The 17,807-nt window shown below is 35.5% G+C and overlaps 1 protein-coding gene across 2 annotated transcripts in view; it reads right to left on the bottom strand.

Annotated features, from left to right (window-relative positions):
- Nucleotides 1-2,527: 2,527 nt before the first annotated feature.
- Nucleotides 2,528-17,807, bottom strand: part of kcnn2 (potassium calcium-activated channel subfamily N member 2) — a 33,196-nt gene continuing 17,916 nt past the window's right edge. Inside the window, exons 7-8 of one of the 2 annotated variants that reach the window (XM_077242979.1) lie at nucleotides 5,129-5,198; nucleotides 2,528-2,937 (exon numbers count right to left, since the gene is read on the bottom strand). In XM_077242979.1, coding sequence (XP_077099094.1) covers nucleotides 2,662-2,937; nucleotides 5,129-5,198 — 346 coding nt within the window. In that variant the 3' untranslated portion in view covers nucleotides 2,528-2,661. The remainder of the gene's footprint in view (nucleotides 2,938-5,128; nucleotides 5,199-17,807) is intronic. The other variant, XM_077242978.1, reaches the window with a different exon arrangement.

Raw genomic sequence — 17,807 nt, forward strand, 5'->3', positions numbered from 1 at the left:
TGAAAAAACGAGAAAATACATATGAAAAATGTATTGCATTTAATCAAAAATACTTGTGTTCCAAAAATGGAAAAAACTCCAAAGAAAACGTCTGATTTCGTCAGAAAAGAGAAAGATGTACAAATATTTTCTGCAACTTAATGCCAAGGTTATATAACACAAAGTAAATGTACATTCATTTTAAATTTTAAATTATATTAAAAAAATAATTAAAGATATATAGGCTAATAAAAGGTTTTACTGTGGATCCATGGCGTCATCACGAGAAGGATACATAAGATAAAATGCTATTTCACCAGGCCCCGAGCCGTTGAAAAACATATTTAACGGCTCTAACCAGGCAGGCCAATCAATAGTAATGTACTTTTTTTTCAACTAATGATTTAGATTCTACCTAGAATTAGGTAATTCATTAATTAGTTGTTAAATATTCATGGTGATCTCAAAAGCTTAATTGAATTTGTTATAGACATTATCAGCCACGACATAGGGAGCCCTGCAGTTTTTTCTTTGTTGACGAATTATAAAAATGTATTATAATATATTAGATATGATATAATATACATTATAGGCCACTGATTGTTTCAAGGGCTCAACCAGATAAAAGATAAATAATACACATTAGTATTTCCATGTAACTGCCATTATAATAAACAAAATAAAAGTGCCACTTATTTTAATAACCAACAGGCTTTTTTTCCTATTGAGGAAGTTGGCATTAATTGGAGGGGCATTCATTCCCACTCTAGAAAGTAACTGATTGGACAAAAAAATGTACAAGAAAAAAAAAAAAGACTACATTTTACAGCATGCTAACTGTTATATAGCATATACAGCCTCAAAGCTAACACGACATGGGTAAAAATATATAAAACATCAATGCTCAAACACACCTTTTCTGTTAAATAGCTTCATTTTATTGTTTATATTCATTTTGCATACAGTATTTAATCACTCATAGTTTCTATGTTGGTGAAGTTGCTCGATCCACCATCGTTTCGTTAGGTTCTGTAACCCATTAATGACATTCTGGGATGTGTTGTTGCTGGGCCAGGTTATGAAATGCACCAATATATCCAACATGAACCCATCATATATCTTTAGAATCTAAAGTGCACAGATCTATCAATAACATGCTATCAATAAATGATAGTAAAGTTTGGTGAACTGGTCGTATTCTCTTCCACAATAAATACAATTGTTTGCATCAGACAGACATTTGTGTTCACATTTAGAATGGCGTGAGACAGATCGCTTGGAAAATAAGTATGAAACTCCTTTATTTTGATTTGTGCTATGGATTTGTTTAACCTTTAACACCAGTATGAAAAAACAGAGGCTGAATTCACAGGACATGCCAGAGGGCCATCCCAGAGAAACCCGTTACAGAACAATGGTACGGTTCAGCTTACTGGGAAACCGTGAGGTTTTCCAGACGACCATCCATTTCCCTTCTTTCTGCCCATTTTGAAAGCTTTGGTTCTACATCCACTTACACACTCAAACACAGTTCTTTACCACACATCCTTCGAGAAAGACATACGCATCTGGAGGTGTGCTTGTCCTCATTAATATACAAAAATAGGCATTTCCAAACATATACAAGATAGTTGCTGCTCTTAAACAGATCTACAAACAGATCTATAAATAGCATCCAGTAGATCTCTTCTCGTTTTGAAGACTGTTTAAGCGTAGAGCACACAGTGAACCAAGAGCGTTTCCTCTCAGCTAGTCCATAGATTGCCGTTGGAACTAATGGAGAGTTTGAAACGTTGGTGCATAAACAGCAGCAATCTAACATCTACATTTTAAGCACAGTCATTTCAGTCGAGGTCTCATTGCTGCCCTTGCCGTAGCCTACACAATCATTATCGTTGTACATTCTGGCCATTATCCTATGACTAAAGGTGTCTGTCTATTTGAATGAGCAAAATAAATTCATATTATAGTCAGTAAGCATTGAAGTGCAATGATAAAAAGTGCAAGTATAGATTCAGATGCATTCATTTCGTAAATTGTTTGCAACAGGGCCCTCGGAATAGTCACTTTTAGAGGCATCACAACAGAAGAACACTACAGCTGATGCCGTTTCTAACCTAAAAGATATATGCTTTCCTTTGAGAGTGAAAATCTAGGGTTTTCGCCAGTTGGACAGGGAGGGGAAGCATTCCTCATCTGCCCATCTTGGGTTCAGACATGCTATTAGTTCCTCGATAAAGTGTTATTAATGCCTGTTGATTCAAGGAACAGGTCAAATCTCATTCACATATGCAGAGACAGACAATTCGGTAGGAAGCACTAGTAGCACTGTTCAGTGCCGTTTGAGGTCATCACATTGCTTTCCTGAATTAAGTCCCCCGGAAGGACTTGCTCACCTGATAGCCCCATCTTTCCATCATTAGTTACTGAGAAAAGTCTCTCTGTGATCCTGTCAACAGAGAAACAGCATCATTTATTGATGTAAAAAAACAAAAACAAAAAAAAAACGACAAGATATGTGTGGAAGCTATCCATTTCAAACGCATTATCCCCGGTAACCTCTGATGGTGCCATCAGAATTTGGATAATACTTTATTGAAACCGTAAGGCTTTACAGTAAAATGCAACTTGGCCATATGATGGCGAAAGTCTTCTCCGGAGATGCCGGCTAGGCTGGGAGCTCTAGCTGCTCTCGGAAGAAGTGGGCGGCGCGGTGGAGGACGACCGGCGCCGGGAGGCGGACTGCGAGCGCTCGTGGCTGTTTTTGTCGAATGGCTGGAGTTGCACCTCCAGAAAGTCCCGGTGTTGCTGGCTGATCACCTGACTGATGAGGCCCGGAAGAGCCTGTAAGTTGCTGAGCAATGTCTCCAGTTTGGTCTCCAGCAACCCAATCCTCTTTTCCATGTCTTCGCCTCGCTCATTCAGGTCCGAGACCAGGTCGTACATGATGTTTTGAGTCTGAGATAAAGTGAGGAAAAGGGTATAGTTAACAGAGATTCATTAAAGATTGGTCAAATAGAATGGTATTATAAGACTAGCGCTGCGTAGTCAGTAGCAATGCTAAAATACAACTTTCAACTGCGAGGTAATGCTTGCTATTCACTCATGCTAAGGTGTAGAGATATGCCGATGATCCATTTGATAGATATTTTTTACCAATATTCGCACTTTTGACAATATCTTAAAAATCGATACTCAGATTTGTGAATATTGGTAAAAAAAAATAAAAAAATGAAAAATTGCTACGTTGCCAATAATTGGTCAATGACCCATTGGTAAACCAATGTTTACCAATATTCACAAAAGTCTGAATATCAGTAAACAAAAAAACATTGACAAAAGTGCAAATATTAGCAATGCATAATTTATTAAGGAATTACAACTTTACAAAAGATCTTTTAAAAATATTGAGTCAAACAATGGCAACATTTGATGGGGGGGAAATGCAACTAACAACAGTATTAATTAACAGATAAAGTAACTTATTTAATGTATTATTTGGATAATTACATGTCCCTTTGAATAATAGCCAATTTTTCTCGAATTAGAAATGTGTAGCTTAACAACAACAGCAGTTGTTGTAGTCTAATGCTCATTTAGTTATGCCATAAAGCATAAATAAAACAACAATAAAAAAACAGCATATCAGTTTTCATACGTTTAAAAAAATAAATCGCTATCATCAGTCTTAAAAAAGCAGTATCGGTCAATCTCTACTAAGGTGGTCTCTCTATTTTTAGCACATTATTATGTAGTCGCTAGGGAGTTCTGTGCATTTGCTAGTACGGTATTATGGGTGGCTGCTTACTGACATAAATCAAAAGAGTATAACACTGATATTCTGGTCTCAAGATATGGCTCAGCTCCCTCCTTTAATTTAATTAAATGTGATTTTTTTTCTCCTATTGTCCACCAGGTAAAACTCATTAGGCTGATAGCTTAGAAAAATAACAGCACACCTTTTCTCAAGAAGCCACATGATTTGAAGCACAATTCATGTCTGTAGCAGACAGTGTGTGACAAGTTATGCAACGAAGTTTAATACTTTGGCTTAGAGGTTTGTTTAAATCCCTCACCTTCAGTATTTGCAACAGTGACACTGTTAGCAGACACCACTAAATATGAACAATCTGCCTTCATACATTTCTAAAGAAAAACTTAAAATGAAATAGAAGAACTTGAAAAATCTGAAAAACGGGTCACAGAAGTTGTAGACGCGACGTATCTGGGTCTGCGGGCTGTCTGAAGGTTGCAGAAGCACTGCAGCTGCTTAAGTTATTTTAAGCTGCATTATAGGATTCATTGCCTCTGGGAGCAGCTGCTGCCATGATTAATGTTATACCGCCCTCTTATGGTGAGAGGTAATTATGGCAATGATAAAAGGAGGCTGAAACCAGTATGAGTCATATCACGCTCCGCCTCAATGTCACCCTCTCCGGTTTCTTCGGGAGGTGCGGGACAGGAGGATAATTGGGTAACACTAACTAATGACTCTCATGGCAAAGCCCAGACAGAGGTTGCTGGCATATGACCACTGCGGATGTTTGAATGTCACAGCTTCGGCGTGTGTGCTCGTGCGAGAGGCTGTTCCAGCTGACTCATCAGATCTCAAGTGTATCCCTTTCCCAGGTTGCTGTGGGTTCTGCAGAGTCAGGCTGGCACCATGCCTGGTGTTCCCCAGGGCTCGCTCTTAAGCCCGTCTAAAAAATGGTAATAAGGGAAGTGCAAATGCAGTGCTTCAAATTTATCAGGCTGTTTTAACATCTCAGGTGTCTCATCAGTTATTCTTTTTTTCTCTTAGGAGATGAAAGCTTTTACGGACCATTAAGCAGCATGATGTATTGTGCGTAGAAAGAGGGAAATAAATAATAAAAGCCAATGTGAGAATGTTTCGTGAAGAAAAAACAATAAATTAACTAACATCAACCATTTGCTAAGTTGCTCTTTGAAAGGAAACAATTTATCTGTACCATATACGAAAACCATATTGTAGATGAAACGTAAAGAATTAAACAAATTTATAAATCACGTCTGTTCATTTGACACCTGTAGACTTACAATATGTGCACTTTAGAATTTGTACTAAAACTTAAACGGGCCTCCTATTTTCCCATGATGCATTAGTCAGACATTCAACTCATTATCTTACCTTTGCAAGGTCCACTAGAGAGTTTGCTTGGTCATTCAGCTTGCGTTGCTCCATTTTTACACTTCTTAATCTGAACACAAGACCATTCAGAGCCCAATAGTGGCAAGCGGTCAGTACAAACATCTTTTGACAGGTTCTCCACTCACAAGCCACACATTTCAGAAGCACTCCTAGGACATGCACAAGACATGAGGAGAGAATGCAGGGATTGAAGGAGGACTGAGGCGCATGCAAGTAAAAACTTCAGAGGGAAGAGGCTGTGGGCACGGAAGGTCTCTTCAATTTTTGAGGGATATTCTTTTCCACATCTCTTACAGGAACAAAGCAATGCTTTATGTTGAACTTATTGATGCATACTAAATTACACCAGGTGCTCTGATGAGAGACTTTCTGGTTATTAGTGACGTAGGGATAAATGATATATTAAAAACCTATTAAAAAATATTACAGAATTTACATAAATTACTTACAAAATATTTACAAAACTTTACAAAATTTTCAAGACAAACCAGTCACTTCTGGTCCTAAGAAGATATTAGAGTTTAGTCTGAATTAGCAGTAATAAACTTATGGTAGAAGTCTATGGGGTAAAATAAATGTTCAATAAATGTTAAAATATACAGTGTATTAAACTTGAAGAACTGTAATGTGATAAAATCGCTTACTGACTCTATACTAAATCTATACACAGTTATATTAATTATTCCATGACTATGTACAAACAGTGATCCCGCAAACATTCAAATTAAACGTGTAAAGGTATGAAACACAACATTCAAAGATATTTACATTTACATTTATTTATTAAAGGGGTCATGAGATGGATTTTTCATGGATGTTCTTTGAGGTTCCCTTATAATGCTAATAAGTTGGGTTTTTTTACAACAAAAAAAAAACAAAACAAAAAAAAAAATTATATATATATGCGGAAAAAACTAATTTGCAACTTTCATACTGACCTTCTGTCTGAAATGATCTGTTTTTAAGGGGAGGCTTCTTTAAGGCTTGGTAGTAAGTGGCCAGTGTTATGATTGGTTAACATCATTGCGTATGTTTAAAGGACTTAAAGGAACTTATGTTACAGGCATGCTTACAAACAAAGAACATCGTCTTATGTTAAATTGCTTGTAAGGGAAATAAGTACTTCATTAAAAGGATAATTTATAAACTTTGTAGTTTTTTCGAAGAATTAAAGGGTTAGAAAATGAACAAAAATTTTAATTATCCCATAATTTACACACCCTTAAGCCATCCTAGGAGTATATGACTTTTTTCTTTCAGCCATATTTATATTAAAAAATATCCTGGCTCTTCCAAGCTTTATAACATTTGAAGATTTGAACATCCATCCATCATAAAAGTAATCTATATGACTTCAGGGGGTTAATAAAAGCCTTCTGAAGCAAAGTGATGCGTTTTTGTAAGGAAAATATCTATAAACGATAACTTTATAAAGTAGAATAACTGGCTTCCAGTAACAGCTGTGCGCGAGTCGTTTACGGCGGAAGAGCCGACATTTGGCTGAAAAAAGTAAGTCATTTACACCTAGGATGGCTTGAGGTTGAGTAAATCATGAGATTGAACTAACCCTTTAATATGAGTGCTTTAACAAAAATATGAGCATCACATTTTGCTTTTAAACCCTTCTAATACCTTGCCCCATAGACTTACATTAGTGCCCCATAAGTGCATTGCTGTAAATGCAGTATTTTTTATTTTTTTTTACAAACTGAAGAATAATCTAACTCAACAGCATGTACATATAGAGTGTAATTTGTTTTTAACCTGGAACATTGCTTTAAACTAACGACTATATTGGTTTCGCTATATTCTAAACGGATCACTGTGAACTGTAAAGAAGCGGAGATAAATAGCCTCTAAGAACTGAACACTACATCACACAGCTTTGTAAACCAACCCTCTCACTCAAATCCATACCACTAGCATTAATTATTCATCCGCTCCATTTAATTAGGTTTCATAGGAGCTACTTATCTTCACTATACATTAAGTGCTTTCTTCTCTCGTTCTCAAGGGCATATGACACACATAAACGGTTTGCAGTATGTTTCCACACTCACAAGGGAGAAACACAAGAAAGCTGTACTCCGTTCTGGGGGAAATAGATTGAATCACAGCTGGAGATATTTGTAATCATTGCTGAGAAAGAGCAACAATTTCACGATTCGTTGTGGAGGCTGGCGCATTAAGCTCAGGGTTAAACTCTCTAATGAAACTGATCAGATCAGAGAGGAGAGAATAAGGGCGGCCTCTGGGGACTGGAAGGTGTTTGGCCCAGATGTAGCCATTTCCGCCCAGGAGAGCTATGGCAAGCCATTTTAACATTTAATCCTTAAAACCTACTAGTCTCTATTTTCATGCTACTAATACTTATTTTTTAGATACTAGTATCTATTCCATTGAGTACTAGTACTTATTCATTAGCTACTAGTGCTTATTCTTTAGATACTAGTGCCTTTTCTTTAGATAGTACCCTTTTAAAAGATACTAGAAGTTATTCATTAGATTAGTGCCTATTAAATTGGTACTAGTATGTATTTATTATATACTAGTACTTATTCATTAGCTACTAGTGCTTATTCATTAGCTACTAGTGCTTATTCTTTAGATACTAGTGCCTTTTCTTTAGATACTACCCTTTTAAAAGATACTAGAAGTTATACATTAGATTAGTGCCTATTAAATTGGTACTAGTATGTATTTACAACGCGTTATCATCCCAATGCGTCATATACAACGCTTTAGGAAAAGCGTCTTATATGACGCATTGGTATGAGGACGGGCTGGTATTTATTATATACTAGTACTTATTCATTAGCTACTAGTACTTATTCATTAGATACTAGTACTTATTTCAATAGTGACTAAAGTAACTATTCTTTTGTTACTAGTAACAATTTCTTTCTTTTTTTGCCATTGACTTCTATGGGGATCTGTCATTAAGATATCAACTATTCAGTTCTGACTAGTATGTATTCCGATTGTGACTAGTACATATATATTAGATACTAGTAGTTATTTATTAGGTACTAGTACTTATTTTTAGATACTAGTACCTATTACTAGATATTTATTCAATAAATACTAGTACTAAGTCATTAGATAGTACTTATTAAATAGATACTAGTACTTATTCATTAGCTATAATTATTCAATACATACTACTACTATTTATTCAGTAGATACTAGTAGCCTAGCTATTAATTAGCTAGTACTTATTCGCTAGATACTAGTATATTTATTAGATATACTAGCATTTATTCCAAATGTTACAAGATTTTTTTTTACTAGTAAGATTTTTAATTGAACTCTACAGTGGCCGTCCTGACTATTAATAGCCTAAGACGAGTAAAATAGCAGTTGTGACTAGTAAAATAAAATATAGTTAGTAACAATTACAAAAGATACTAGTGTTTAAAAAATGCAATTATAGGGATCTCTAATTTAATTTTTACTAATAAAGAAACTAATTAAAGATATGTATAATTGCAGAGCTCTGTAATTGAATTAAAGAGCTCTGCAATTCCATTCTTACTAGTAACAACTGAAATAGAGAGCTCTCTAATTTGAATTGTTACTAGTAAAAATTGAATTAGAGAGATCTGTAATTGTAATTGCTAGTAAGAACTGAATTGTAGAGCTCTCTAATTGAAATCTTACTAGTAAAAATTTAATTACGACGAGTAACGCTGGATACAATTTAAGCTGATACGGCTTGCCATTTAAGTACTAGTATCTATTTAGTAGGTACTAGTATCTAATGAATAAGTACACTAGTATATAGTAAATACGTACTACCGATTTTATAGGCACTAATCTAATGAATAAGTACAAGTAACAAATGAATAAGCACTAGTATCTAATAAATAAGTACTAGTACCAATTTATTAGGCACTAGAATCTAATGAATAACTACTAGTATATTTTAAAAAGGTAATATCTAAAAAATAGGCACTAGTACCTAAAGAAAGAGCACTAGTAGCTAATGAATAAGTACTAGTACTTAATGGAATAGATACTAGTATCTAAAAAATAAGCACTGGTAGCATGAAAATATAAACTAGTAGGTTTTAAGGATTAAATGTTAAAACAGCTTGCCATACGAGAGCAGCATTAAAAGGCTGCAATTCTGCTGCCAACCACTGGAGGGCGCAAATCAAGCATCACACAGCAGAAACACATGTCCAGAGTCTGTCCAAAGATTACCGAATTAATCACACAAGAACAAGGCCAGATCAGATTTTACCACTTAGTAAAAATAATAAACAAGGAATTATATTTTGTATACAGAAAATTAACCCTGTTTTTAAGAGTATTAACATTGATTGGATTGACATTTTCATAACTTTTTACCCTAAAGTTCTCATTATTGTAATACTTCAACTTAAATTTACTTTTGTGTGTTTTCCCCATTGTTCTCATATATATATATATATATATATATATAAAAATTGTATTTATATAAAATATATTAATAATTTGCAAACACTTATACTAATTAGAATGTTATAATAAAAGTAATTCATGTAAACAAAATAAAAGTTACAGTAATAAAAGCAATAATATATTTTGTTTAATTTGTGTGGAATTTGTGTGTGTGTGTTAGAATTCCCATTATAAATAAATAGTTTTTCTATTTATGTATAAATATTTAATTTATATTATATTAGAATATTTTAAAATATAAAATAGCTGATGTGAACAATTAATTTACGGTAACATTTGCTCTACATTAAAAATATATATAAAGTAAAATAGCTTATGTAATCAAAAAAAAAATTTTGTTATACAATGATTAAATCATAAAGAATATATATATATATATATATATATATATATAATTTTTTATTTTTTTTTCAATTTACTTTAGAATAAAAAAAAGTTTATTTTATTTTAATTAGCAAAAAATAAAGTAAATAGATACCACCATTTTAATCGGCAATGCCTGTCATGAAAATAATGTCAAAATATGAATGGTCCTAAAATAATTAGGATTTTCTTTAAGTAAGCATTTTTGAGTTTTTTTTGCGGTGAAATATGACTGGGACATTCCCACAGCAATGGGTAATCCAGGCACTTCATGTACACAAACATAATTGCTTTTTAATTCCAATTGGTGAAATATTGTAATTATGTCTCGAGAAAATGGCTCCATTGCGTTCATTTTACAGTTGGATGACCGATAGCGTTTAGAGAGAGAGGAACTACATTTGACATGAAAAGCTTTTCAAAGCATACAACTAAATCTAATTTATTTGGAGGGCTTTGCATCACATTTATTTGTCTATTGTGCTAATGCATTTGGCAAGCATCCGCTTTTTACATCACAGGGACATCATAAAGCGGTAGCCTGCATGCTGTACCTGAACCAGGTTTCATTCATGAGGCTCTTTGTGTTCACTGAGACGGGTGTGTGGTGAACATTAGCTCCTGCTGGGGCAAAGGGAGCAGAGCATTTTGGGATAAAAGTCATCCAGAGGTTCCCTCGGGCACCCGCTGACCTTCGCGTCTGAGAGCTCTTGTTCGCTCGTACAATCCCACACAGAGACATCGAGCTGGTTCTGTGTCTTTCTCCCTGTGTGTGTCAGTCTGATTCACCACATGCTGCTCTGGGCTGCAGTGAACAAATGTGATCGTTCATAACAAGTGTCGTGCAGATGAAGCAAACTTCATCCCCGTTTGCCTCGCTGCATAGGCTTCACGAAATAATTCAGTGTTTGAATTCGGCAGCCGGCCGATCCACATCATGACTCGCTAACATCTGCACAGTTATCGGTCGTCCAACTGGGAAATGAAGGGGCGGTGGTGGGGTGTTTGAAGGAGGAGGAGGAGGGTGGGATATGCGGAGACAAATGTTTCGGATTCCATGAGCCCAAAGACGCTTAAAGCCGTATGAAACAGATTTGAGAAACAGTATGTAAATGAAACATTTCAGGAACAGTCATCCTTCGACTCATGGAAGCAAAGTCAAGTTTTAGTTTTAATCAGCGGCTGTCTGATTAAACGTCCCAAATAATCACATCCATGCAACAATGGAAAGAAAACACCCTCTATCATTGATAACTGGAATTCATTCAGTAAAATGGTAGTGTATAGCTGGTTTAGTTTGTTTGTAAGCTCTGGTTTTAGGACAGTCCAGAAAATGCCGAAAATACTAATTGCACAAGATTTTCAGGTCACATTTCAGGCCAAAATAAAAATTATTTAGAAAAAAAAATTATTATTTTTTATAGGACCATTGAGATATATTGCTTTGTGACTATATATATATATATATATATATATATACATTAGTACAACAAATTCTACCATATGTATATTATATACATCATTTCATAATTTTACTAATATATATTTATAAGAATTTATAAGCTTAAAAAATACACTTAATTGAAAAAAGAATCCAAATTATTTTCAAAGTATGTGTAAGTAAAATATTTAATAATGCCTGATGCACTTCAAAAATATTTGTACATTTTTTTTAGAGAATGAATTTCACTTATCAAATGAGGGCGTGTACATTTTGTTTTCTTCTCAGTTCATCAGATAGAAATACAAGCTCTCATTTGCATGCACACAACATATCTTTATCTAAAGGTGAGGCGAAGACTTACTTTCGAGCTCTATTGCATTGTGTTGACACAAACAGGAAAAAAAGGAAACATAAAATAGACAAATGATTTATCACAACAAGTAAAATGTGGCATGATTATTGTGTTCAGCTCTCCCTGCAATCTCCATCAACACACAGTCATCAGGTGATACACTTTTATATTGACGTCCCCAAAATCCCAACACAAGTCCTTTCAGCACAACATCCACAATTATCCATGCTTTTTGCCCTTTTCTGCATTATCATTTTCGCACTAGTGGCACCAAACTGGATTAGCAAAAATAAGAGTGTTTCCGAACAAGATTCCAAAAACATTCCCTTTGGATCCGCCCCTGACTGCCATTGTTAAACTTACCAAACTACAAACTACTCATAATTCAAAGCTAGCCTTTTTAAAAAGTAGTTAGCTACTAAAACAAATACAAAAGCTACTTTCACTTTTACCTATGAAACCCCATTAAATCGCAGTAAAATTGCTAGATTCACTTATTTTTATGTAAAATTACCACATTTTGTCATTCACACTTGCAGCAATTTTCCATCTTTTATCCGTATTTTTATTAAACTCAGAATCTATACAAGGGGCCGTTTAGACAAAACGTTTTAAAACGGAAATCTTTGTATGCGTTTCGGACGTTCATTTACACGTCAACGGTGTTTTGAGGGCCTGAAAACGCAAACTTTTGAAAACGGGTTTCAAAGTGCAAGTTTTTGAAAATGATATTGTCTCTGTGTAAACTACAAAAACTTGAATTTGTGAAAACGGTGACGTCATGCATATTACGTGTTCAGTCTATAGATGGGTTTCCATCCAATCATGAAGCAAATCTTATTCAAAGTTCACAAAAAAAAACAAATGTGAATTAGGTGTGTTCGAGTGGATGACCGTGGTATTGGTAACCTATTAACCAGCAGTAAGTAAAACAATATCATGAGGATAGCCGATTTATTCCCATTAACTCTTTTTCGCACAAGTCAAAAACCAAGCGAGCGTGAACTTTTTTGCAAATTATGGAATTTTGCTTTCGAAATGTGGTAATTCCATCACTCGTTTGTGATGCGATTTTTAAAATTGCAATAAAAACAGGTTGATGGAAACATAGCTTATAGGCATGAAGTGTTTCTTTACAAAGTGACATCGCCATCTACTGGCCTGGCATGAATGATACAACGTTTTTACTCATGTGAACCATCATTTTGACAATGTTGTCCTCTGTACATGAAAAACGCAAAGGTCATTTTTTTCGGTTTTTAGTACATTCTTGTCATATAAACGTACCCTATAAGCGACTAAGTGATTTGTAACAAACAGCAGCAATTAACTGGACATCGTAAAATGACATTGCGACAAAAGCATAGCATTACACCGTTAAAGTAAAGACTTTTGTGCTACTGAAAAATGGCGTTTAACAATTCCACTGCATGACTTTTCCATTGTATTTCTATGTAAATATGCACTAGACGGATGTGTTGCACTCAAGTTCAAAGTTCAACTTTGCGTCTCTAGACTGTGCTTTTTTGCCTTCATTTCAATACCCTGCATGTTTTGTGTGAATTGCCCCTTCCGCCCCAAACTCACGGCATTGGTTGACGTAGATGATGACACACTGGTTTTGAAAGAGCCACAAATCCATAAAATTTTTACTCTTTGGACACTCAACCCTTTATCTTAAACCATAAAGTAAATATTTTAACATCATCTTTCATAAAAAGACACTTTAAACACCAGCATCTTATTACTAGAGCGTGTCAGATTGGGCCTGACCTCCATCAAAGCGGCAGATGTGCTGTGTGTCAGTCTTGTGCCACTCATTTAACTAGCACCTCCCTGGCCCATATGTGCTGATCCTACAGACCCCACTGTTGATTAAAGCAGGTGGTTGGTGGCACAGTAGGCGGTACATGGGATGTTAAAGCTGGCACCACCCACGCAACCACCTGCCCCTCTCCTCATGCTCTGCATGCGCATACGTGGATGTTCTCTCCTAGTCCCCAAAGCCACCGCTCGCAACCTTCATCGTGACATGCCATCAACAGCGCATTTGCTTATCGCAGCTCGGCACCTGTTTCCACAGCAAAGGACAAACAGACCTCCATAAACAAGATGTGCTCCTTATTTCCTGTGTGGCCCCGGCATGTGTAGGACACAAAGATGACCTGAAGATAATTTCAGGGCTATACTAGACTAGCTAGCCTAGTACTAATACATGGTAAGAATGGCTTCGATCAGTGGAAATCGATCCTAGTCGTCCTCATTATGCAAAACGGCATGATTTCTGTGTTAAAGGACACACGCCGGAGCCATTAGTACAGACAGGGCCAACTGGGAAGTTTTAAATTTGGCCTGCAATGGCAGTTTCCTGTCTTTATGCATTTGGAACGGGGCCAGGTGCTCTTCAAATATAAAGGACACTGAACAGGGAAGTGAATTAAAGTAGAAGATAGAAAACCACAAAGGTCTGTTAAGATGAGTGTGTGCACACCTGAACGGCCGTATTGATGCTCACACATAGTCTAAATGAAGGCATGTGAACTCATATACAACCATAAAAACAAAGGAGCACACACTAATGGTTTTGCACAGAGCCGGGAGCGAATTGACCATTAATCTGTGGTGTCATGTGTGAGCAGTAGTCTGTGGTTTATGTGCGCTGACTGAACATTAGCCCACTCGCCTGTATTCCCAACATCTCTGCTCCAAGCAATCTCAGCCTCTTTTCTTTCAGCTATGCATGCACCTATAAAAAGAGCCAGAACATTGTTTGACGTTACCCTCAGCGTTATTAGTTGTGATGCATCACGCAAACCACAGCCCGACGGCGTCTAATTCCATCTCGTGGCAAGAGTGAAACAGCAGACAAATCAGAAGTTTGAATACACTGTCTCTGTCATTATCAACTTAACATAATGAAAAAAGGTAATTTTGCAGTGGTTGATAATGGCTAGCTGGTGGTAGCTAAATCTTCTATGTGGTAGCCTATCTGGGCAGTTGCAAGAGGTTCTGGCTTGTTGCTAGGTGGTTGATAGGATATTCTAGTTTAGACCCGGTTCTTGGCCGCTGTAGAAGTTTGGACTGGCAGAAATAATGGATGGGTATTGGATGGGTTGGTGGGTGGGTGGGTGTGTGTGTGTGGGGGGGGGGGGGGGTAAACACTAGAACAGATAGATAGATAGATAGATAGATAGATAGATAGATAGATAGATAGATAGATAGACAGACAGACAGACAGACAGACAGACAGACAGACAGACAGACAGACAGACAGACAGACAAATAGATAGACAGACAGATAGACAGACAGAAAAATTAGATAGACAAACAAACAAAAAAACAGACAAATAGAAAGACAGACAGACAGACCCAGACAGACAGATAGATATAGACAGATAGACAGTCAGAGAAATAGACAAATAGAGAGACCCAGACAGACAGACAGATAGATAGACAGACAAATAGATAGACACAGACCCAGACAGATAGATAGAAACACAGACAGATAGACAGACAGACAGACAAACAAACAAATAGACAGACAGACAAACAAATAGACAAACAGTCAGACAGACAAACAACCAAACAAACATAGACAGACAGACAGACAAACAAACAAATAGACAGACAGACACACAAACAAATAGACAGACAAACAAACAAACTAGACAGATGGACAGACAGACAAACAAACAAATAGACAGACAGACAGACACACAAACAAATAGACAGACAGACAAACAAACAAACAGATAGACAGACAGAAAAACAAACAAACAAATAGACAGACAGATAGAAAGACATACAAACAAATAGACAAACAGACAGACAGACAAACAAACAGATAGACAGAAAAACAAACAAATAGACAGACAGACAAACTGATAGATAGATAGATAGATAGATAGATAGATAGATAGATAGATAGATAGATAGATAGATAGATAGATAGATAGATAGATAAAGGACAGAACGTATTTTTCCATTCCACTGTGCTTCAAAAAAATCCAGCAATAAAGTTAAAAGAAAGTTTTTAAAAATGCGTTTCTAGACCTTGTTCTATTTTTCGTGCCACTCACTGTGTCGTACATTTTTAACAACAAAAATGCATTCTCTGTGAACCGGCCTAAACAGATTGAAAGATAAAGTCTTATTTCAGTGTTGTTATTTAAGCACAGTTTGCCTTGTACATTCAGTTTTTCCGATTTAGCTAATTATGCGGAAAGAACATCTTTCAATAATGAATATTTGTCTTTATGAGTAGCATGGTTGATTTAGCTAATTAAAAAGACCAGTGCAAAACAAAACAAACAGAAGGGATTCAATACAAGCTTAAAACGGCGACCACACATTTCAAAGCTTAACAGGACACATAAATCTTATCACTGAAAAAATGTAATGTTTACTTTATAGCTAGCATTAAACTGGTCACAACACTAATGTCATAGAGCAGATGAAAAGTGGGACAGAGTGATGAATAAAGTTTAAATGAGCAGAGAAAAGAGAGAAAGGAAGAGAGACTGACAGAACCCTAAAATGAAAGGCGGTGAAACTTGTCCCTTGACACCTTCATGAATAGTGAAACAGGAGTAAAGGACAATAGGATGTGCTCTCCACATCCGTCATGGTTTCCAGTTGCTTTAGAGATGCTTCTTATTCAATATTAGCTTACACGGCCCTCAATAACAGCGCCAGCCATAGACTTCAAAGCCATTCACTGCTTTGATACTGTTGCTTTGAGATATACACCTAAATTCAGCTGTTCAATTACAGTATTTCCTTATGTCTTGTTGAAGAGTGTCTCCTGACCAATTCAACCTTTTCACAGGTTTTGGTAGAGCACTTTTTGAATTATGATATACTTCTGAAAAAGATTTTTGAACTAAACTTAAAGGGTTAGTTCACCCGAAAATGAAAATTGTGTCAATAATTACTCTCCCACACAGAAGAAAATGAATAGTTGAATAAAGTCGTTATTTTAGGTTTTTTGCTCACAAGTATTATCGTCGCTTGATAAACTTGAGGTTGAGCCACTGTGGTCACTTGGACTATTTTAACGATGTCCTTACTAACTTTTCTGGGCCGGCAGAATGAAATTACATAGAAGTCTATGATGGAGTGAGCCAGCTCTCAGATTTAATCATAAATATCTTAATTTGTGTTCTGAAGATGAACAAAGGTCTTACGGGGTTGGAACAACATGAGGGTGAGTAATTACTGACAGAATTTTCATTTTTGGGTGAAAGTAACAAAAATTATTAGTGAATGAGATAATGAAATTCTGTCTAATATAGCGAAGGTGATAATCGTGGTCGTGGACTAAATAAAAAAAATAAAAGCTAATATCAATCGGTTTATACAATTTAGGCATTGCAACATTATAATGTACTACATAAAAAAATAGATTTTCGTTTTGAGATTCGCTAAAGGTTACATTTAACAGCATTATACAATTTTTTGTGTTTTAAAGATTACCTTTAGAGTAAGTATTTGGAGTCAGTAAAATTAAAAATAATAATTTTATTCAGCAAGGGCGCATGAAATTGAAAAAAAGTGACGGTAAAGACTTATGATGTTGCAAAAGATTTCTATTTCAAATAATAACGTGCTATTGAAATAGAAAATAGAACAAAGATTACATCACAGTTTTCACAAAAAGCATAGCATATCGTGTGACACTGAAGACTTGAGTAATGATGCTGAAAATACAGCTTTGATCACAGGAATAAATTACATTGTTTTAAATATATTCAAATAGAAAACTGTTCTTTTAAAAGGTAATAATATTTCACAATATTACTGTATTTTGATAAAATAAATGCAACCTTGTTGAGCATAAGAGACTTCTTTCAAAAATATAAAATATCACTAACCTCAAACTTTTGAACGGTAGTGTAAATGGTTCTGATGTATCATGCATTTCTACTATTTTGACTCATTTTAATAAACTAATATACTTTATATAGATAAAAGACTGATTTATATCGTTTAGAAGTTTAACATAACCTACTCTAATTAAAGGACGAAGGGTGGTGATAAGTACATGTAAAAGA

This window comes from Siphateles boraxobius, unplaced genomic scaffold (assembly GCF_051911475.1).
Source record: "Siphateles boraxobius isolate OS27281-9 unplaced genomic scaffold, OSU_SipBor_1 25, whole genome shotgun sequence".
NCBI classification, from domain to species: Eukaryota; Metazoa; Chordata; class Actinopteri; order Cypriniformes; family Leuciscidae; genus Siphateles; species Siphateles boraxobius.